Here is a 22,040-nt window from a genome sequence, read left to right as displayed (position 1 = left end):
GCTTTGTGCAGAATAGCTCACACACCTGACACCACCATCCCAATATGTTGCCTAATTGGCTGGAAATTTTCTCAAGAAGAAATGGCTTTCTGCCCACACAGAAATGTTACCATGTCCAAATAGGCAGAGGACAGGGATTGGTTTTGGCTATGATCCCTCAGAAAGCAGGGAAGTTTAAGTAGAACCCCATTCTGGCTGGCTGGAGGAGCTAAGAAGTGAGTGCACACCAGGCATTTGGGAAGTGGAGAACTGACTCCTTCGTTTCTGGGAAAAATAAACAAATATTTTAAATAAATGTTTGCTCTTCAGAGGTATTTTGAAACAGAAGCTATGCTAATCATGCAGAACTTCATATAACATCTGGTACTAGATGACTGAGAAATGCAGTACTAGTCTAAGAAAATTCGTTGCCTACTGGAGGCCACTGAGAACTGCATTAATGGCAGTAGCAAGAACTAACGGCTCTTGCATTTATTTAGCTGATCATTTGGTGGGGTTCTTTTACAGCCTGATGTTCTTTCCATCTTTCTGAGTCCTGGCTCTGTAACTGCAAAGATGCGAGATAAGGAAATCAAACTGGAAAAGAAATATGAAGATGGGTCAGTGCATTATGTGACAGTAATAAAAACAGACAACAGGTGAGTCCAGTTCTTCTTCTGGTTCTTATATGTTGCGGTTGGAGAAAGAAAATTCAAATTTTGTGGGACTCATTCTTTGGATAAATAGCTAGAAATAATCTCTTCTAGCAGAGGATGGCGAAATAATGAAGGGAAAGGACATTTGGTCTATGAATGCACATGCTGGTACCTGTGATGTTTCAGCTGTACCCTACTATGCATTTCTTTTACAGGTTGTGTGAGTTTTGACTGCTTGTCTAGCTGGAGCTTTGGAGTCTTTGGAGTTCTTCCCCTTCCCATAACCTTCATGTGTGTCCCTGTAATACAGGTGGTTAAAGGACCAGGGAATAAGCAAATACTGTGACTGTTTCGTCAATAATGATCTGTTATGCAGATATGAGATATTAGAAGAGACAATTTACTGAAAAGCTCCTAAATCATACTGGTTGCTGTGGCATGCATGAAGGGACATAAATGTTAATTGAACTGGAAAGTTTTGAACGGTTGGCTATAACTTTGGGTGATTATAACTCAATACTGTCTGTACCATTTTGACACAAAGAATTAAATCCTATCCCATAGTTGGCAATAACAGCTTTTTCATTAATTTCAGTTGCATCAGGATTTCACTGTAGTACTGAAGTAAGAGCTTCAACTCTTGCTCATTGTCTAATATGGAAAAGCAGAGCGATTTCACAGCAGTCAATAAGCACATACTGAAAAAGTCCCAGAAGTAAGCTAATGAAGCTCTAGCATAATCACAATGTAACAAGAAAACACATCTGTCAAATGGTTCTTTTATATATATATGTTTCATTTTGTTTCCTAACTATTTCTTTATATATCATGCTTATTTTTATTCACTTTGTTTCAGAGTAACTCTGATGGTTGATGATGAGTCAAAAGCAGTTGACTCTCCCAGGACATCAAGCGCACAGGAATCAAACAGACCTATAAAATTTGGTGGAGATAATTTTGAAGGTTGCATCTCAAACATCTTTATTAAAAGGTATTTGGTGTAGAAAGGATCATGTTTCATACATTTTGGCCTGTTCTCCTTCTTTAATCATATTAAAATGACTTCTTGCTAAAATGCTTTTTTCCTATGTATGTGAAGCCTCCAGGAATGCATAACTTTGTTGCCCTCAAATACTCTTTCATTCAGGTATATTATACATGGAATCCAATTATAATTAAATCTGCTGTTCAGATGTAAAGGAATTTTAGTCTGAATCATACCTGTTTAGTAGTGTGTTAGCCAAAGAATGAAGTCTGCAGAGTGAATTGGATATGTCCCAACAAGGTATCCAAAAAGATTTGCTAGATTGTATTGTTATAGCTCCCCAGGGAACCAGGTAATGAAAGGAGCAGAGCTACTGACAGAACCAAAACAGTTACAGAAACAAGTGAGAGCATATGTGTACAAATCATCTGCATGATTTAGGCTGTCTCCTTATTCATGTGTTTGTCTGATTATTAGAGACACCTTACAGGCAAAATTTAGGAGAAAAAATATGCATAAATATGTTTCTAGAAGAAAAGCATTCCATGAGTCGTAAGTCACGTCCCTTTGTGTTAGCTAATTTTGTTGAGTCTTTACACATGTGTAGAGTTTTCAAAAAATAGTGTCTTTTGATTTGATTGTCATACAACCACAGAATGGGTTGGGCTGGGAGGCACCTTTAAAGATCCTCTAGTTTTACCCCTCTGCAATGGGCAGGGACACCTACCAAGTGCTCAAATTATGTGTTCATTGAAAGCACTACAAGACAATGAAGTAACCTATATATTAAATGTCACATCAGAAAACAAATTTGGAAAGTTTTTGTGCAAAAAGAGATGAAGAATTAATACTGTAGCTGGTCTGATGGAGTGAATGGAGAATTACCAGCATTAAAGAAGTTCAGGTTCTACTCCCAACTCTACCACTCTTCTCATAAAAAGCCACAAGCAAAGAGCTTTGTTGCTTTTTTGTAGCTGTAAAGTTTTTTGTAATTTACTGATTAGAGATGCTTTGTACAACTTAGAAAATTATAGTATTACTTAGTATTATTCTTTATATACATGGTAAATTGGCTTTGACCGTCTTTCTGATAATTTGGTTGTAATACTAGAGCTACATATGAGATGTGATGGGCTTTGCCCCTTGATAAAACTCATTAGAACGTCTTATTTAAGGAGAGAGTGAAGCAGAACATGATGGTGCCATATTTTCTTGATTTGAAACTGGTTATGTATAATTAACAAAGTTTTGTAGTCTGATTCAGAAATCTTATTCAATCAAGGCTGCTGTCATTTTTTTTCCTCTTTTTTCAAGGGCCATATATGTTTGTGTTTTTTAAATAGCTTTTGTCAAAAATCACTTTGTTTAGAAAAGATGAGAACAAAACATCAAAGTTTTTCTATAGCCAAAAAGAAATGAGCAGAACCAGGGAAAATATGATTTACAGCATTGAATGTACATTTTTCATTGAAAAATAAAAATTGGTACTTTAACATTGTGTCACTGGGAAATATATTTTGTGCAGAACACAGTTTTATAATATGTTTGTTGTAGATTACACTAAAGAAAAGGAATGCTGAGTCACAGCACTTAACTGCTTTCATCACTACAGGGCAGGTCAGCTCCCCGGGGTTCAAAATCTTGTTGATAATACTGGCAAGAGTGGTGTATCCCTTGGAGCTTGCCAGGAATACAAAAACCTTGAACCAATGCTGCTGCAGGAATTTAAAAATCCTCTCAGGCTTAAGATGCTCAAGGTATGCTTATTGTTGCTGTCATCTTTGCTCCATATTGATGCCCAGGCTGTGTCTGCACAGCCATCATTTCTGGAACTGAGATTCAGATGTTCTTTCTTTCCTTACATCTCACATCTGAAGCAAGTTCTCTCTCTGCTGGAGTTTCATGCTAAGGCCACACCTGTCTAGAGTGACAACAGCTTTTCTGTCATTTAGGGAAGGCTGTGGACTGCCTTGGGTGGGAACTGTTAAATGTGTTGATTAAAATGTTTCTATTTATGTGCATATATAGTAAATGTTTCAATTCCATCATGCGTTTACAGAATGAAAAATACCTTGATTATTTGAAAGCTGCTAATGTGCAAAACCATACTCTGCCAGCTCAGTTTCATGATAGTAGTGAAGCATATCTCCTTGGAAGCATCCCCAACAGTTTCATGTCCTACATGTTTTCTCCATTGTTATCTACAGACAGGTAATAAAAACGTTCTCTGTTCTCCTCCTAATACTTGAATTGTCAAAGCTGCTTGACTCTTTGGGTGCTGAGTGTAAGGATTTTCTTCTTGCTTATGTCTTGGGCCGTAACAAAAGGTGGTTTTAAAGGCTCAGGTATTTTTTTTTCTGTGCAAACATTTACCTAAACTGAGTAGATTGAATGGGATGTGGTGGACAATTATGGTACATGTTGATGCCAGTTCCTTATCCTGAATGTGTCAAGTTTCATTCACATTCAGACATGCAGTGTACTCCATGTTTCCACCAAAATGCTATTCTGCATTTCACAAATGGAGTTTCACTGGAGAACAGAAAAGATACAACAACTAACAAAATAGACCTATACTTGAATATGCTTACTTTCCACTACAGGTTACATTTTTCTGTAGATGTACGGACTCGATCATCAAGAGGATTAATAGTTTTCATGGAAGAAAGCTCTGAGGACTCTTACATGGCTCTCCACATTTCAAAAGGACGTTTTGTCTTTTCACTTGGCTCTGGAGAAAAACAAATCAAAGTCAAAACCAGTATTAAATACAATGATGGGCAATGGCACACTGTAAGTAGTATGGAACCACAGTGAAAGCATAACTAGCATTCAGCAGGCACAGCCCACTGCATTTTTAAGAGAGTAGAAACTCAGTTTTGGTCATCAGAAATTAATTCCTATGCCTGAAAGTTCACGTGGTTACAGGTCTCTGAGAGACCTTGTTGAGACTGAAGGTCTCAGAATGTTATTTTCAGTTTAAATATTTCAACAATATGGTGTCTAGTTTAAAGACAAAGAAAATCTCCAGTGGCTTTCATTGGCCTTTGGGTTTTTTATTCTCTTATGTTTGCCTCCTGGAAAGGTGGTCTTCAGCACAGATGGGAAGAACGCCCGCCTTGTTGTTGATGGTCTAAGGGCCCAGCACAGAAGATTGGCAACAAATTCTGCCATCAGCATTAAGCCACCAATCTACGTGGGAGGGCTGCCATCACTGAAAAAACAGGTAAATAATTGGCACATCCACCCACACACACTCCCCATGCTGCACTAATTTACATGGGAAAGTCTTTAATATGCAGGATTTCCACGCTGAAAAGCTTTGGGGGGGATTTCCAAGCACTGCGTGAGCAGCATCTGTGACTGGTGTTTGCAGTGGTTCATTACAGATCTTTTTCCTCACCTGTTCACACAGCCTTCATCTGGACCCATATTTTCAATATGTTGCTGAGACACTGATGACAACCACGTACTGTTTTCATTTTTATTCCTTAAAAATAGGGAAGACCAAAGTCACATTTTTAATTCCAGAAATACCATCTTTCTGCAGAACATTTACCTCAGTGGATTAAGCAATAATCAGTAGAGAAGAAAAAGAATAATTCTCATTAAGGAATTATGGATGTAGAACTGGATTTCAATCTGAAATACATGTCGTTTCCATTTAAAAAATGGGACAATTAATGATCTAGGGCATTTTATAAAATCAGATTTAAATACACAGACTTAGGAAGGGAAGGGATGCTTGGGATTTCACAATTCTTCTTGCATTGTATTTTTGACACATCATTGGGAAGCATCTGTTCTACAGGCAGGAGTCATGTTAACTCAGAATCAACTATTACCGTGTTTCAAGCACTTTCGTAGAATTTTGGAGTATTTTTTCAATGTATCAAAGATGGTTTTAGGTGCCTTTAGTGCCAGTTGTGTTTCTATAGTCCAAGAGTCCAAAAGAACTGATGTTTAGTATTATTACTAAAAATAAAAGAAGCCATAATGCTTTAGAATTTGTGTTTCGAAATAATGCTTTCAGAATATACCAATGAAGAGTTTCAAGGGTTGCCTGAGGAATTTTAAGATGAATGGAAAAGTCATGAATGCACCTCAACAAAAAAATGGCATACTTCCATGTCCGGATGTTCCCATGGACACAGGGATTTACTTCTTTAATGAAGGAGGATATATCCCCATTGGTAAGCAGTGTAGAGATTATGGTAAATGGAATTACGTCTGAAGTGTGTATGCGTATGGGTCATTTGTTTTTACATGGTTTTCCAATTATCTCCTCCTATGATCATTCCTCTCCCCACTGTTTAATCCTCCACAGGTAATTTGCTGATGGGATTGGATTTTAGGATTGTATTTACCATTCGACCAAGGAGTTCAACCGGTGTACTCCTCCATGCCGGAAGCAAGCAAGACAACTACTTGACTATTTACATGAGAGGAGGAAAGGTGGGCACAGTCTGTTTCCATTCCAGCTGTATTGCCCTCATTCAGCAGGGGGAATTCTGACCTTCCTCTGTTGCTCCTGTTCTTTGTCACAGTAGCTTAACAGATAACTCCTTTGCAGGTCGTTGCTGCTGGAAATAGTGGTGCTGGAGAATTCCAGACATCAGTCACACCTAAAAAACCTCTGTCTGATGGACAGTGGCATACCATTGCAGGTATGTTGCACATACCATTTCTTTTGAAGCTTTGAAGGGATGGTGGGCACAGAGCACTGCAGCTCCAAATTTTTACTGAATCATTTTACTTCTGTTTAGTCTGAGAATACTCTTTAGACAAGGTAAGTGTCTTGGGTAAATTAAAGGCTTTACGTAAGATTTTTTTTGGTGGGCTCTGTTAAGCCCCAGACGACCTAGGTTTGTCAGTCTGACTCTGAATTAAAATAAAATCTGTTTTTTCTATGCCTTAAATTTCAAGAAAGATGCTATTTAAAAACAGTGCCATACCTAGCTGATTCTTTAATAGGGTTGAGAAAGAGTTCTCATTTACCTGCTTCTTTGCAGTCTCTCAGAAGAAGAACACTGTGCAGCTAGAGGTGGGCACACAGAGTAACTATACCACTGAACTTCAATCCTCTCCTCCTAGAAGTGTGTATCAGCCACTCTACTTTGGCAAAATTCCAGGTAATATTATTGCTTATTATTTTTTCATGTTTTTTCCTTTCCAAAACAAAGGTCCCATCCATTCATGTAGTCCTATATCATTCCCCCTTTTTGAAAGCCTTGCAATAATTAATGTTCTTTGAAATAATTCTTATTAACTTGGTCTTCCCACCTTTTTTTTTTAATAGCAAATTTGGACATCTCGTGGCTTCCAGTTAAAGACCCATTTTTTGGCTGTCTTCGGAATATTACCATCAATGACAAACATGTCTCCACCAGGAGAATTTCAGAGGTTCATGGTGGAGTGAATTTGCACAGGTGCCCAGAGAAGTAACTCTGCTGTTACAGTCATTGTGCACATGTGGGCTGTGTCTGCTGAAGAACTGTGTGGATTCCCCTTTGCTGGTCAGCATCAGGCTGCTTGTTCTGAACAGCCGGTGAGCAAATGCATCCTCTGGATGTGGACTGTGCCAAAGCAAACAAAAAGTATTTGCTTTGATAAACTCCCTTTTAAATGTTACTGATTTCCAGGGTAATCTGTTGTGCCTTTTGAGATATATGCAGAAAATATAATTGCTTATACCCTATGGGGCCAAATTCTGCTCTCACCCACAACAGCAGAGACTTGAGTAACTCCAGTGTCTTAATTTTGGAAATTTGCCTTAATGTTGGTCATCATAAGAGCAAATTTGATCCATTAATATAAAGAATTTTATAAAAATATAAATCTCTTTGGATTATTGTTTATAAAGTGTACATTGATGTTAATGTAATAATAATAATATAAATGGAGTTTGAAGCACTTTAAGGAGTGAAACTCTGGGGGTTTGTTACGAAGTTAGGAATTGTGGGACCAAATAAAAGCGGTGTGTTCCTAAAACCATTCATTTTCCTGTTTGGTTGTTTTAACCTGGTAGGTTTTTAATGAGCTTTTTAGAAGCTGCTAAATCCTGCTTGCTTTGTCCAAATATTTCTTCTGTTGGTTTGAAGATGCTGATTTGCCTGAATAAGCAGATATCCATCATCTCTGCTCATCACAATTCGGTTATCTAAAAATCTGAAAAACAGAGTCATTCTTTTGCAATCTTCAGAGCCAGAGAGTCTCCTCCATAGGCAATTATTTTTCTAATGAAATGAAGAAAAGTTTTATCAAGAATAGCAGCTCATCTGGTACAATTATGGAGCACGAATTACAGGACTAACCCAGAAAAACTGTTTTCTTCAACATTCAAATCCTTATTTTGTACCTGATTGTGACCCACAGTGGAGGGCAGGGAACCCAGTTTGCTTTATTCTTCTGAGTAGAGGGCTGGACTGAATAGACTTGACATGGCTTCCTTTTCCACTGTCTTTCAAAATCAGCATTTTGATAATTTTTTTCCCCAACGCCCTGATGCCAGCCCTCTTTTGCAAAATGAAAACATTTTCTAAGGTTGGTCCTCGATTTAGGGAGGCATGCAGATAAATTCTCCTTCACTCCTAATGCTCCACTGCTGCCTTCTCAATGTACAGCAGCGTGTTTGAAATGATGTGCAAGCCGGACTAATAGAAGCAGATGCCAGATCAATAGCCCTTATGGCTTTGGTCATTAATCCCTTGTCAAATTTTTGCAGCTTTACAGGCCCTTTGCAGGGTGGCAAAAGTGTCAGAAAGCCGTTCACACCAAGTCTTGTGTTGCTTTCTCTTTTATGGCAACTTTTTACAGGCATTTCTGTTTCTGTGCAGAGGTTTCTGAAGTGTAAAGCCAGTTTTGGTGGGAATGGGATGCATGCTGGGTTGAGGCCTCAGAGGGAGCAGAGAATTGACATGTAATGGCAGAGACCTCTCTCTGGAGATGCTCTGCAGAGACATACTCTCCTGTACAGCAACCTGCCACATGGGACAGAAACACCCATCAGGCTGGAGGTGATGGGTTCAGAAATCATCTTCTGTGATAGCAGCAACTGAATCCTTTCTACTTATAGAAGCTCCCTGCTCAAATACTCAGGTGACCAAAACTGTGGAAATACTCAATTGATTTACTGGCCCGAGTTGACACTAAAAGTTTCCAGAAAGAGAAATGAAGAACAGTTATATTTTATCATGCAATTCTCTAGTAACATTCCCTATCTCATGCTGATCAGATGGCTCTGTGGAGCAGATTTTCCCAAATCACAAAAAAAGCCTTTTTCTCTTATTCCCCTCAGTAAAACAAAAAAAAGAACATGGCAAAGATTTTTTGCATCACAACCTGGAGCCAGTCCTGGATTTCAATTCCCTTCCATTTGATTTTATTTTATCAGAAGTAGCTTTAATGCTGACAAAAAGAAATTAAAAATGTATAAAGACTTGAGTAAATGTAGGATATATTGATCAGTAAGTATGAATTCCAATACAATACTACTTTTGCATAACAAAAAAATAGGAGTCTCTTTGGTTTTAAGGTTCTTTGTGGTTGTTTTTTTACACCCTCCCCCCCCCGCCAATTTTTTTCAATTGTATTGCTTCCACTGAGTCAGGCTGTCATACATTGTTGGGACAATGAATAAAAGCCAACTAGAGTTTCAGGTGCTGTACTTTCACATAAGTAAATCTATATCAGGCTGAGGAAAACTTAGTAAAAAGCTTTTTCACAGAATCAAAACATACTTTGAGTCAGAAGGAACCCTCAAGTATCATCAAGTCCAGCAGATGATCTTTACATGAGGGAAGAAGTTGTCCCATTTCAATCGATGAAGAATTTTTACTACTGAAGAAGTCCACATGGACACTGTGTCATGCAATTTTTTAATTGTTGTAATTCCAAGGCTTTCCTCATCAGTGTTGCCATTTGACAATAACTTCCATGAATTGTTTGCCTCTTTTGGCTGTAGCATTTCAGGTGTGCCCCCAAAACTAGCAATTTCCATGTTAGAATAAAATACACAGGAGAGGCTTTCCCTGTAACATGTTACTCTATAGTCATGCTACTCAAATACCATGTTCAGTACCCTGAGAGTGCATGGCTAAAAACCCCACACTCTTTAACAGCATCTTGCAGTTCTTCTGAATCCCAAATCAATTATAGAAAGAGAGCAGAAGATTTCCACTCTAGACTAAACCACATTGGTGGTGTTAGCGTGAAATCTCTCTCTTGTCCATATAAGTATCAAGGGCGAAGGGTTCTCATCCAGTTAATTTGGATTAGATTTAATAGGATCATGTTATCTGAGGTGGATGACACCAAGGCCTGTGAGTTTCCATTTATAATAACTACAAACCGCAGCCAGATTATTGGCAGCTGAAAGACAGAAAGCCTGACACTGAGAACTGAGAGCAAATAAAATGAAATAGATCACAGGGCACTCTAGAAGATAATAGATATTCATTGTAGGGAAAAAAATGCACATGTATATATAAAAAAGGAAAACATACTGCCTTTTCACTGCCTATAAATGACTGTAACTTAAGTTGTTAGCAACAAAAGTCTGCAATTAAAACTTTAACAGTCTTTATGTACCTGAGCTTAAGGGCCTGTGCTTTTGTTACTGTGGAGCTTTCATTTAAAACAGAGCCGTTGACCTTTTACACAGCAACATGAATTGGGCAACCTAACTTTGGTTTTGTAACCACTTCTTTGAGTCACTTATGAGCCAATTCATTTTAGCTTTCCATTCTCTTTGCCTCTTCGTAAGTCCTCTGTGGGTATTTTATGTGTGTATATATATATATACATACTTATTATTATTATTTGGGGTATTTTCTCCCATGTCCTTCCTTTCTGCCTGTGGAGGACTGTGAGCCCTTGGCACAGGAACCCTCTGCACTCCCTTGGAGGAGAGAGGCCTGAGGCCAAAAAGACGCACCCCAGAGATAAGCAACTTTCCTTGGTCATGGTGACAAAAAGAGCCACTCCCAACATGCCTTGTTTCTATATGGTAATAGCTTGTACCCCGTTGGCTAATTGTTTCTACCCCACCCCTTGTCTTCCCCATATAACTTCTCCTCCGACCCCTGACCATAGGGATCTCTCACCCCTGGCCTTCCCTTCACAGAGGGTGCTGGACAATAAAGGCTACCTGTGTGGAGCTGCCAAACGAGGCTCCCGTCTCTCTGTCCCCAAGTTGACCTTGGGTGATTTCACAAAGAACGGAATCACAAGAGCTGGAATCACTTGTAGCTGAGAAGTTGCTACACTTGCTGAAATCCCCTGTCGCTCAGGGAAGTTGCTAAAGCCTCTGGAGAAGCCTTTCCCTGGTGGGATGCTTTCTCTAGGAAGGTTGCAACACACCCGGTTGTCCATCCCCAGAGCCCTGAAAGCAACATCTGCCCTTCATAAAATAGCCTGGAAAATGCAGTCTTAGTGAAAACACTGTCAATACATTATGGTTTTATAATGGACTCTTGCCATGCTTTTTGCTTCTTACCATTCTCTTTGTGGTTTTCTCATTTAAAAAAACCAAAAACCTCCTGCATCTTTCTGTAATGATGTAAGGAAGTTTAAGACACAACCTTCTGTAAATCTCTCTGCATTTTCTAAAAATACATTAAATGGACATCCCTGGCAAAAGGGATGTTAAAGGGGATGGTGCCATAATACAGTATTATAGCTTCACTGGAGGCATTAAGGCTGCGAGGCAGAAACATAAACATCCTTTGTGCAGCTGGCCCAGACAAAGTTGCAAGAGGCTGGTCATTGCCTGAGCTGCAATGAAGCACCCTCTAAAGCATAAAGAATTGCAAGCAAAATAACCAATGAGTTTTTATGTTCTGTCTGTCAGTTTAGGGGATCCTCTGTAGCAATGAAACCAAACTATGACCTGTGGTTCATATTGTACTGTGTCTCCTCCTTTGCAGCTGATAGCACAAGATCTTTTTTAAACACACTCCTATCGTTACTTTACATCTCACCCAGTTACTGTGTTTCCTACAGGTTGTTCCAAATGTGAAGCACACGTGAAATGTTCCATGAGGAACAGTTTCTTTGTTAAGGTGTCACTCACTCGTTGAGAAAGATGGAGCACTGCTTCATTATCACACAGAACAAAAAGAAAGATGGCATCATGGTCTTTTGTTTCTGTTCAGTTCTTTTTAAATTGAGAGCAACAACAGATTTCTCCATTGTGTGGGAGCCTATGTCTAAGATTTCTGTCATAGGAGGACTATGCACTGGTAAGAATGAATAATTACATTCATAGGTATGTCAGTAATTTATAAAATAACATGTATCATGGTTTGAGAATGGTACTTCACAGTTCAGTGCACCCACTGGGACTCTGCCAAACCACACTGACACTTGGCTGCTCTTCCTTTCCCCTGCCCCTTCCCAGTCTAGTGGGGGAAATTGAGAATTGGGGCACAAAAGGTGAAGCTCACAGGCTGAGAAAAGAACAATTTACTGGAAACAGCAATGAGATAAGAAAACTAAAAGTAACAGCAACAATATTAATAATGAAAGTGTACAAAGAGAGGATGATTCACATGCAAAGATGCTCACCAGGGACCCCCGAGCCAATGAACCATGGCAGACAATGTTGCTATGGTTTTTTCAACCAGAAGCCCTGTCCTTCCCCACAGACCGCACAGAGTCCCTTACCCCTGCTCCTGGCAATGACATGAGGTGGTATGGAATAACCTCCTGCCTTGCTCCTTCAGCCATGCTCCCTCAGCTACTGCAAAAAATTAACTCTGTCCTGGCCAAAACTGAGGCAATATGGAAGGCAACTGTTAGAATTTCCATCCAGAAAGAATTGTTCCGATCTGTTTTTTGATGCCTGAAGACATAACGAAGAAAAACGTTTTAAAGGATAGAGAAATAAATGACTGTGTCCAGCCAGCTCTTGCTGACACAGTTTTACTTACAAGGTGTTATTAGCCTAATAAGCCAAAATCTATCAGCATGAGGTATGACTTAATAGAGGAGTTACATGGTTGGGTAACAGCACCTACCATAAATCTTAATTCTAGATCCTGATTACTTCCTGGTCAGAATTACTGTCGTGATACTACAGACCTGGAGAGCCAGTAATATGCCCAGGTACTGATTCCTCTGGCAAAGTCAAGGGCTTCAACTAACAAAATTTACCTGAGAACAAAGTGTCAGATCAGTAATAAAGTTCTAACTTCCCCTTTTCTGTACTCATTTAATTCTAAGGTAATGACATGTCTCCAGAGACAGTAACCTAAGCAGTAAAGAAGCTAAAAACACTCTGAGCAATTCTCCAGGAAACCACATAGGCATGATCCAAAGTTCAGTGACTTAGTGGAAAGATTGAACCAGTTCACAGGCCTTTGGTTCATATGCCTTACTAGAACATGCAGTAAATCTCACATAATGTTTATAAAAAATGTATTCTAAGATATTCTAAGGTTTATAGAGAATTGTTACTGCAGATTAAATCTGTTTGTTATGTAATAAAGGGCAGGACGCAGTCTCCATAAAACCTAAGATAATCCATCTAATGCAAATATACATAAATGGAAACTTTGCACAAACACAAAGTGTATTTGCATCAGCAAGAAGAGTGGAAGCAAAGACACCAAGCAGATAAACCGTGCTCCCTGAGGAGTGTCAGTGGTGAGGGCAGTGCTGGGAGGAGGTCTCAGAACGCTTGCCGTGAGCCATCCAACCTGGATGCCAAAGACCCCACTGAGGCTCAGCTGTTTCCTATGCTGCTCAGAATCAAAAGTAACTGCAGTCATCCCACTATGCCTTTACCAGACCAAAAGGAAAGAAAACTTCTTCTGGCAATTTCATTATTCCTGCATGCAGAAGAGTAGTACCAAATTTTGGACTGATTGTTGCATTTAGTCAGATTCTTGTAACTTGATATTGGCATGTTAAAAGAAGGTAATGTTCCCAAAGCAGAACCACTTAAGAGGACACATGATCCCTGAATCTATGTATATTGCATTTATCACAAAAGATAAAACAAATCAACATGACATATATGGTCAGCACAAATTTAATTCAAAACAGACACCACAAAACCACTACTGGTCATTACTGTTATTTAATTAAAACTGAATGAATAGGTTAAATCTTTCAAAGAGACACTGAATGCCATCAAACAGAATAAAGGCCAGGTGCCTGATTGGTATAAATCAACATTGCTCTGTTGTTCCTGAATTTGGGCAGATAGGAGAAGAGGATCTAGTTGTGTTTGTGTAATTTATTGTTTTAAATGTTGGGGACACAAGGCATAGACCTTATAAAAAGGACTTTGCTGCAAAGAGTTAAAGCTAGGAATGTTACAGTTCACTTTCTGTGAAAAAAAATACTAGGTTTTTTTATCAGTGGGAAAAAAATGCTTAAAAACGAGATACAAGCCTAGAGGATGGATAGAAAGAAAAAGACCGTATAGTTGAAGAAGAAGAGCCTTGGTACTGCTCAGAGAGTACTTACCCCTGCCAAGGGAAGTGTCTACAGAAGAGAAGCTGCTAGAAACTGTTGGTAACTTGACTGGACAATTTTAGGTTATGTGGTTACAACAAGGAGCACAGCCACTGACCCCTTGAACCAGAGACTCAGTACCACCCTCCCGGGCTGCTCCTGTGTGCCTGTGTGGCATCGTGGGTGTCCCAACCTCTTCTCAGCCCAGGGTAGGGCTGTGGGGCTGCGTGCCTGCCTGCACCCCTTCCCCAGTGCTGAGGGGAATGGCTTTTCTCAGGCTTCCCCTCTTTCCTGACCAGACACTTAGTCTCTGAGCTTACAAATCTCTGTCTGCGATGGGGAGTCCAGAAAAATGGTCAGTATATGACAGGAAGGAAAAAACATCACGAAGTTGCCACTCCTGGCCTTTTTTATTTTACTCTCTGACCCTTTTTCTTTTGTTTGTTGTACTCAGTATAATGGAAGAGAACATCTGGACTCTAGTGACAGCAACCAAATTTGCATGCATATAGCAGATAATTAAGCACGTGTCTATCTGCAGCTGCAAACAGCAATTAGTCATAAGATAGCTTCGCACACCCCTTCCTGCCTATTCTTCTGTTCCCCTCAGAGGGCCCTCTCATGTGCACATCTCTGAGAGGCACGGAGTGCTGGCCTCCTTTTTATTTGTGGAGACAGTTGTGCAGCTGAGCTTAAACCCTTCAACATAACTTTGAATAGGATGAACTTCCTCTGATCTATCAATTTCCAGTAGAAATGGCTTTCTGCATAAGACATGACGCGGTGACCCAAATCAAAACATCCGTGCTTACATCCCAGCATAGCTGAGACTATAAGCAGATTTCATTCCTAGTTCCTCCTCTTAGATCTGAGGAAACTGAGCTCTAAATAGGTGCTTCTGACTGCTGATGTTTTGTGTGGCCAACCCTTGCCTCTCTGCTGTTGTCCAAGGCAAATACTGCCTTCCCTGCTCCCTGCAGCTAGGAAGAAGTTTACATTTGTCCTACAGCTTCCACCCCAGGGCCATGAAGGGCATTTTATAACATCTTATAAATCATAAGATAAATCAAATAACATCTTAAAGTAAATACATTTATCCTAGGCCTTTTCATTTGTAGAGTCCTGTGGCAATGAAGCCATAGATAGCATTCTGTTGCCTAGAACAGGTATCCTCATTTCTCCTGGGATAGAGTCAAATTTTCTAGACAGGTAAAATAGAAGCTGCTCAGTGTTGCAACTAAGAGACACAGTTTAGAGTAATTTACAAAGCAGAACAAATTTCTAGTTTGTTGAAAACCAAAGACTGCATTGCAAACAGCTAATTTTCAGGCTCTGGCATCCTATCTTTTAATTTATCTGTATGCTAAAATGGAGTGTAGTAACAGGGTGGGCTTCAGCAGTGGCAGGCTCAGGTTGGAGAAGAAAGGGCTGGAGTGTGATCAAAGAGACCACTGTGCCTCGAGCAGGGATTAGGTTCAATGGAATGGCTTCACAATCTGGCCAACAGTGACTATTCCATGTGGCTCTTTGCATTTGCTCATTGTAAGACCCAGCTGCCTGATCAAGGCTTTTGTTGAGGTCAGAGTCTACGTAAAGATCTCTGCTGGGGAATTCCTGTGCATGTTTGAAATAACATTCTTGGGTATAATTTGCCATGTTTCCATTTACTTCTATGTGTTAATAAAATGTAGGCATTCCCAGCTATAACAAATTCATACAAATTGCAGAAAGGGTTGGCATGAAGTAGTCATTTGAAAACAAAACTTCAGTTTCAGAAACCTATTAAGGCCTAGAGATCTGCTGGAAAACAAAAGTTTTCTTCTATATAGATAACATGAATCTCCTGTGTTTCAGTGGGCAACACCAGTGAGGATTTTTGTGAATGTCCTGTAACAGCAATGAACAAAACAACCCTGGTTGGCACCAACAAGCACTGTAACACTGTCAACATGCATCTGCATTTCATGCATAGCTGTGCTTATGGGAACACATTCCACCACCAAATCCAGACAAAAATATTAAGGTTTTTACTATTAGGATAGGTGAACTCATTTTTCATTTGGTAACCCACAGAAAGTTACAAAATACATGGACCTATTTGATTTTAAGCAAATGGAGTGGCTGGACAGACTTGGGTGCATACAAAACTGGCCAGTAGCACTGGTAACACCCACTTGACCTGAGTAAGACCCATAGCATTTGTGGAGCAGTGTGATTACTCATCTCACAACTTCAGATGGACAAAAATTGGTTGTGTACTCTAGGCTATCTTTCTACAATCAGTGGAGGATGGTTAGTTATCCCTAAACAAAAACACACCCAGACCCCATCTCAAACTTACGCTGTAAGAGGACACGGCAGCAACCAACCTAGCTTTGGGCTCCAAGCAAGAAACCCACTGAACTTATCCCCTGAAGATGGATGCAGCACTTGATTATACTTAAGTCCTCAGGAATACTCAGCACACCTTGCAACCCAGCTGTAGAAATCTCATTGTGGGCTATTGTCAGCAGGCCACAGAGAAGAAAAGAACAAGCCACAGGAAATTATCTCCTGCTTCCAATTACAGGGAAAATTTGACATTATAAACGCTTTTGTCAGTCATCCTTTTCAACACTGAGTCACCCAGACATAGCATAGTTAGCTTTCTGGCATCTCCATATGATGAACTACTTTTTCCTGTGCTTTGTATGATTTGAAGCTTGGGAATCTAAGAAAAAACGTAGGTTGAACCCAAATGAAAGGCACATAAAATAAAGAGATGTGAGATAGAAGGCGTATTTATGTGTGCTTGTATACTTACAACCCCTCTAAAAACAGGTGAGTGCAAGAGCTATCAAAATGAAAGGAACTGAAAGGAAAAAATGCTTGCTGGATGAATTGCAGTAGAAAATAGCATTTGAGAAAAAATGCTAACGAAATGAAAAATGGGAAAGTGCACTGAAAAAATAGAAGATTGTTTCTCCTTGTGCTAACCCTGGAAGATTTGCTCTGAAGAAATGGCCTGCAGTAAAAGCACAGCTTTTCTCACTGTATTATCCTGGTTATTGCCATGCATAACTCATAATGGCTAAAATGATGCAACTCAGTTCCAGGTACTTGCCTTGTATGTAGCTCTCAGCCTCACAAAACGTGTTTGTAGAACAATTAATTCTGAGTCAGTACAGGATAAGTCACCCAATGTATGGTTTTAAAAGGCACTGTGCTTTCAGAAAGGTAGGAGTGCTTTCAGAATCCAAATACACTTTTAAAAAGAGGAGGGTTATTAAATTTGTTATTATGCTGTTACTTTAATAAAAATCTTGTTGCAAGTTAAGATTTCTAAGTCACTCCTGTGGTTACCATTACACACACTCAGAATCTTGACTTTGATGTCTCCCTTTATCTGCAATGCAGTGTTTTGCTTGCAGAGCTGCCACTTCCTGTAGTGGGAACTAATTCTGGTAGTCACTGCTTTGAGGAACCTGTAATTCTCAAGAGTGGTTCCCAATTCACATACCATGATTAAAAAGTGCCCAAATAGGAACATATTATAAATTAATTTGTACAGAATATGTATTCCAAATAAATGGCCTGAGTTTCCAGAAGTAAGTGGAAGAATGGAAAACCTAGTGGTAAGCAAAAAGAGAAATCACTTCTTATTGTAGAGAATAGGAACTCAACTGCATGCTGCTTATTTCATTAAGTACCAGGAGATAATACATATGGTCCTAGGTTTGCTAATTTCATTACACAACTGTCAGCTCAAAATCTGTTGGTCACGCATCAGCTTCCAGTCTCTTAAATTCTCTTTAAATGTTGGCTCATTAATCTCAAATTAAGAAAATAATCTCACCAAATGACAAGAGTATACTTTCTATGTCTTCTTTACAGTTTTAGACATCAAAATGTGGAAAATCTTCCATTCATATCAACTGACATCCCATTCACTTAAACTAATGTTCACGACTATAGAACAACAAATTAAGGCAAAGACTAGAATGCAGATTATTTAAGCATGTGGCTCTATTTAGCTGTCGCCTTCAGATAATGCTGTAACCTGAGTGTATCTAAATATACATACTGCCTGAGTACACCCTTAAAAGAAGATGAACCCTTCACTTCGGGTTTATACAAATAGACACAATGACTTTTCTTGCAAATTAAATGGTTCTCTAAATTAAATGGTACAACTAGTTACTTTCTTGAGTAAGCAGCAAAAGTCGTCAGACCAAAGCACGTTTCACAGATGAAAAGCTAGTATCCAGAAATAAAAACTTTGATATCTGAGGCAGCATCTGTCTCTCAGTATGGCTTCTAGGTCTTTTTCTGACTTGTGATAATATGCTGTAGATCATACTGCTTCTTTTAAAAGCCAGTTGCCACCTCTATGTGTGCAAGCCTCAGACAAGAGTTTTGTAAAGAACAGAGCACTGTGTTGCAGAAGACATGATTAAACTCCCAAAACATAAGGAAGTGAAATAACTGGGGACAAAGATATCAGTAGCTAAGCAGGTATAAATGCAAGGGAAGGAGCTCACCATCTTTGTAGGTATACTTTGTATGGACACTGCTGACAGAGCTGCTCAAATGAACATGTCCTGTGTGGTCTATTCCAGTGACAGAAAGTCAAAATGCTTTAGTGTGAGGCAGTTGTAGATCACTGAACACCTTGATGTAGCATAGCCACCAATGTTGGTGCACAAAATTATTGGGTATTACAATCCCAACAGATATAAGAACCAACGCATGGACAATTGAAGTGGCTTGCTGAAAGACACTGGTGAGGCAAGTTCCTTCATGTGAACAGGTGAAAACAGTTTCTTAGACCATGAAGTAGTACTCCCATCTAAAAGTATACAGGAAATGTGAAAACAGGCCAAAAGCGACATCTGCACAAGAATTCATTGTTTGCAGTTTTTACTAATGCCAGGAGTGGGAGATTCACAACTCTGCCATGGCTGCTTCATAACCTCCTGCTGAGTTCCTGTCTGCCTTCATGGGTTGTACCCAACCATCAGCCTACCAGGCCTTTTTTTCTCATGCCTTCCTTTCTGTTTGCAGTCGTGACTATCTTTCAAAGCAAGGAGTGTAAAGCTAGGTCTTAGTCTCCTCTAGATGATTATTTGGACAATCTGGCTACATAAACTTGTGCTTCATGTTAGGAAAAAAAAAACCTGTCACCAGTGGGGTTTGCTGACATTTTTGTCACTAGAATTTTAAACAAAAGATTCCCCACTCTAAGGCTAGGGAAAAAAAGAGGGGAAGAAATGCAGATTTCGAAACTGAAAAACAAACATGATGCCTAACAGCCAAAATAAAGCCTCTGTAGCTCAGTTCTGCTGAATGGCCTTTCCATGTCTGTAGTGAAGGACTACAGGAAGAAGAAAGTGAAAACTGTTGAAATGCTACCTATAGAACACATATAATGCCGAAAGTCTCAAATGGAAGTAGAAACGTATAAATGTTGCTGACAAGTGTTCTTTAAATAGTCTCACTTCAAATCACATTGTGCATCAAGCTGCTTGACACCCACGAGAAAATATTTACTGCTAAAATAGTAAAAGAAAAATAAGCCTCAGTAATATATTATCTTTATTACGTTCCAAACTCAAAAGATGTTTTACAAGGGGTTTCGATTACTCTAAGTGACAAGGATTGGGGGGAGCACTAACACAAAGGGTGTTTATTGAGCCTGATACGTTTGCCACAGGTTATCTATGGCCTTGCTGATTACTTGCTTCTCATCACAAGCTTGAAAGTACAAAGGCATATCCTCACTATCTGGGTAAATGATTTGTTGACAAATGCTGTACATATAGTTAGATACGTGTGCATGTATATAGAGGAACATATAGAAGGAATCCTTCACAAATGCAACTGGTCTGTGAAGTGGCTTCACACACAAATGAACAATGCAGGAAAACTGGAGGGCCCCTCCAAAGCAGATCAGCAAAAATGATTAGAGGTTTAAAATTTATGACCTGCTTGTGAAAGATCAAAGTTGCTATTTGTTGTAAGTATTGAAAGACTACCGAGGCCTCAATCAAGAGCCCATAATGAAGAAACATGGGTATTGAGAGGGACAAATAATGTTTATATGCCCCAGTTTGGGTAAGACATCCTGCCTCACCGTCCATACAGAAAACAATTAAGCTCACCTGTTTTAATTTGCCACTAACCCCCTGCTTCTGTAACAAAGATGCATATAATTGTTTTCCATGTTTACTGGAGCAAGAACATGAGGGAAATTAATCTACAGACTCTCCATACTCAAAGTATTTCAAGGACATTCAGAAAAAGATTTTTCTTTTACCATCTAGATTAATTTGTTCTGACTATCCAGAAAGGACTGGGCTAGAATTGGTGGATTTCTGGTGATCACTTTGGGCTTTACATTTCCTGCTGTGTGGCAATACAGAGCAGGTATTTTTATAACCAAATGTAGATCTGAACTCTGTAGGAAGTTCAGATTCCTCTGAAAGTAAAACATTTTGAATTGGCTCTTAAAAATTCAAGTGGCATGATTATTTTGGGTGGAAGTCTTTCCAATTAATTTTTATAAAACAGGACAGCATGTGGCTGCTGCCTGAACAGAACAGCTGTTAGTATTTAATAGTTGTGTATTCCTTTGTTTTCTCCGGAACTGTGTGCATATGTTGGGCCATTAGCACGTTCTGGAAAAAAAATTCCAACACTAAAAAGCTCTGTTATTTAGCATTCTTTATATAGCAAAAATTATACACCTTTATATGCTTCCGTAAAAATAACTCTGACTGCACATCAATTTATTCCGTGATATGACTGATTATACACTGGGTCCAGAGCAACAATATGTGGATAAAAATAAACATTATCCAATACAAGCAAATATGAAAAACAATTGCCCTTACTTGCTCTGTCTCATCTTTCACTCTCCTTTTTTGAATTTCCAAGAACTTTACCTGCTCTGACCCAGCCATCTCTGTCATTTCTCTGTGCAGAAGTGACACAGCACAGTCTGTGTTACAGACTAAATGAGAGCAGCCACAAATCAGTGCTCAAGAGACCGGGACTAAAAGATCATTCACCTTCCATCTGATAGCTCATCATACACAAAAGCCTTCCTAAAAAAAAAAAAAAAAAAAAAAGGCAGGGAAAACAGAAAGCTTGCGAGAAGAAGGAGTAGTTGATTCTGGAGTAAGGTCCACTGCAAAGAAATAGTGGTTGTTCTTCCTATTGTTATTACTGTGACTCTCTTTAATTAAAAGAAAGGATCAAAAGACTAATTTTCAGTACCCTTGGAATACTTTGGATGAAGAGGCTCATTGAGCCTGTCCTGTTTTACCAATATGTCTGCATATTCCCTTGTCTATTGACAGAACAGACAAATAGTTTCATGTGTGTGTCCTCAGGCAGGGTTTAGCCCTCAAAAGGACAATGCATATTAATCGGAAAATGTCAAGAGCCAGCTCTGAAGATTAGCTTGGCTTTGTAGTGTTGCTTAGTTGCTGTGTGGTATGGAAAATGCATGATGATAACTGATGCAGAGCTCACCACTCATAAATATTTAAGTGACAAGACACAATGGACAGGCATGGTTATTGTTCAAGATCAGACGTACAGTGTGAGGCACAAAGCACAAGAATAAGTGACTTTAGCTACTTCAAAAGTACATTTCCTTAGAAATGTACTTGTGAACTTAATATTTTTTTTATTCCCAAATACAATGTATTCAAAAATGGAAGATCGCCCGATTTCTATATTCACTAGCCATTACTGGCAGTCACTGACACAGATAAGCCCCCTCTGATGGTTTGGAAAAGATGGCTGTACCCTGGATTGCAACACCCCTTCAGAGCCAAAAATGGGACCATGTCTTACACTGAACTAGAATAGCAATCCTCAAAAAGGAGTTCAAAATTATAGAAGCAGATTCTGTGGGTTTGTGTCTGAGATTCAAAAAGTGTGGGAGATGTCATTATGATTTTAATAACTAT

At 39.2% G+C, this 22,040-nt stretch overlaps 1 protein-coding gene across 3 annotated transcripts in view; it reads left to right on the top strand.

The window, feature by feature from the left end:
- The window catches only part of LAMA3 (laminin subunit alpha 3), a 111,354-nt gene extending 103,740 nt beyond the window's left edge, over positions 1-7,614 (top strand). For all 3 annotated transcript variants that reach the window (XM_042029749.1, XM_042029760.1, XM_042029739.1), the window contains exons 66-76: positions 508-638; positions 1,492-1,626; positions 3,233-3,377; positions 3,680-3,831; positions 4,224-4,413; positions 4,706-4,846; positions 5,654-5,813; positions 5,948-6,075; positions 6,194-6,287; positions 6,633-6,752; positions 6,920-7,614. In XM_042029749.1, the coding sequence (XP_041885683.1) occupies positions 508-638; positions 1,492-1,626; positions 3,233-3,377; positions 3,680-3,831; positions 4,224-4,413; positions 4,706-4,846; positions 5,654-5,813; positions 5,948-6,075; positions 6,194-6,287; positions 6,633-6,752; positions 6,920-7,065 (1,542 nt within the window). In that variant the 3' untranslated portion in view covers positions 7,066-7,614. The remainder of the gene's footprint in view (positions 1-507; positions 639-1,491; positions 1,627-3,232; positions 3,378-3,679; positions 3,832-4,223; positions 4,414-4,705; positions 4,847-5,653; positions 5,814-5,947; positions 6,076-6,193; positions 6,288-6,632; positions 6,753-6,919) is intronic.
- The last annotated feature ends 14,426 nt before the right edge of the window (positions 7,615-22,040 follow it).

The sequence above is a fragment of the Corvus kubaryi genome, unplaced genomic scaffold (genome assembly GCF_017639235.1).
Source record: "Corvus kubaryi isolate FWS band 111438036 unplaced genomic scaffold, C.kubaryi_AGA036_p1.0 132, whole genome shotgun sequence".
Lineage (NCBI taxonomy): Eukaryota > Metazoa > Chordata > Aves > Passeriformes > Corvidae > Corvus > Corvus kubaryi.
Note: the sequence above shows the minus strand (reverse complement) of the source record. Positions and strands in the feature narration are given on the sequence as shown.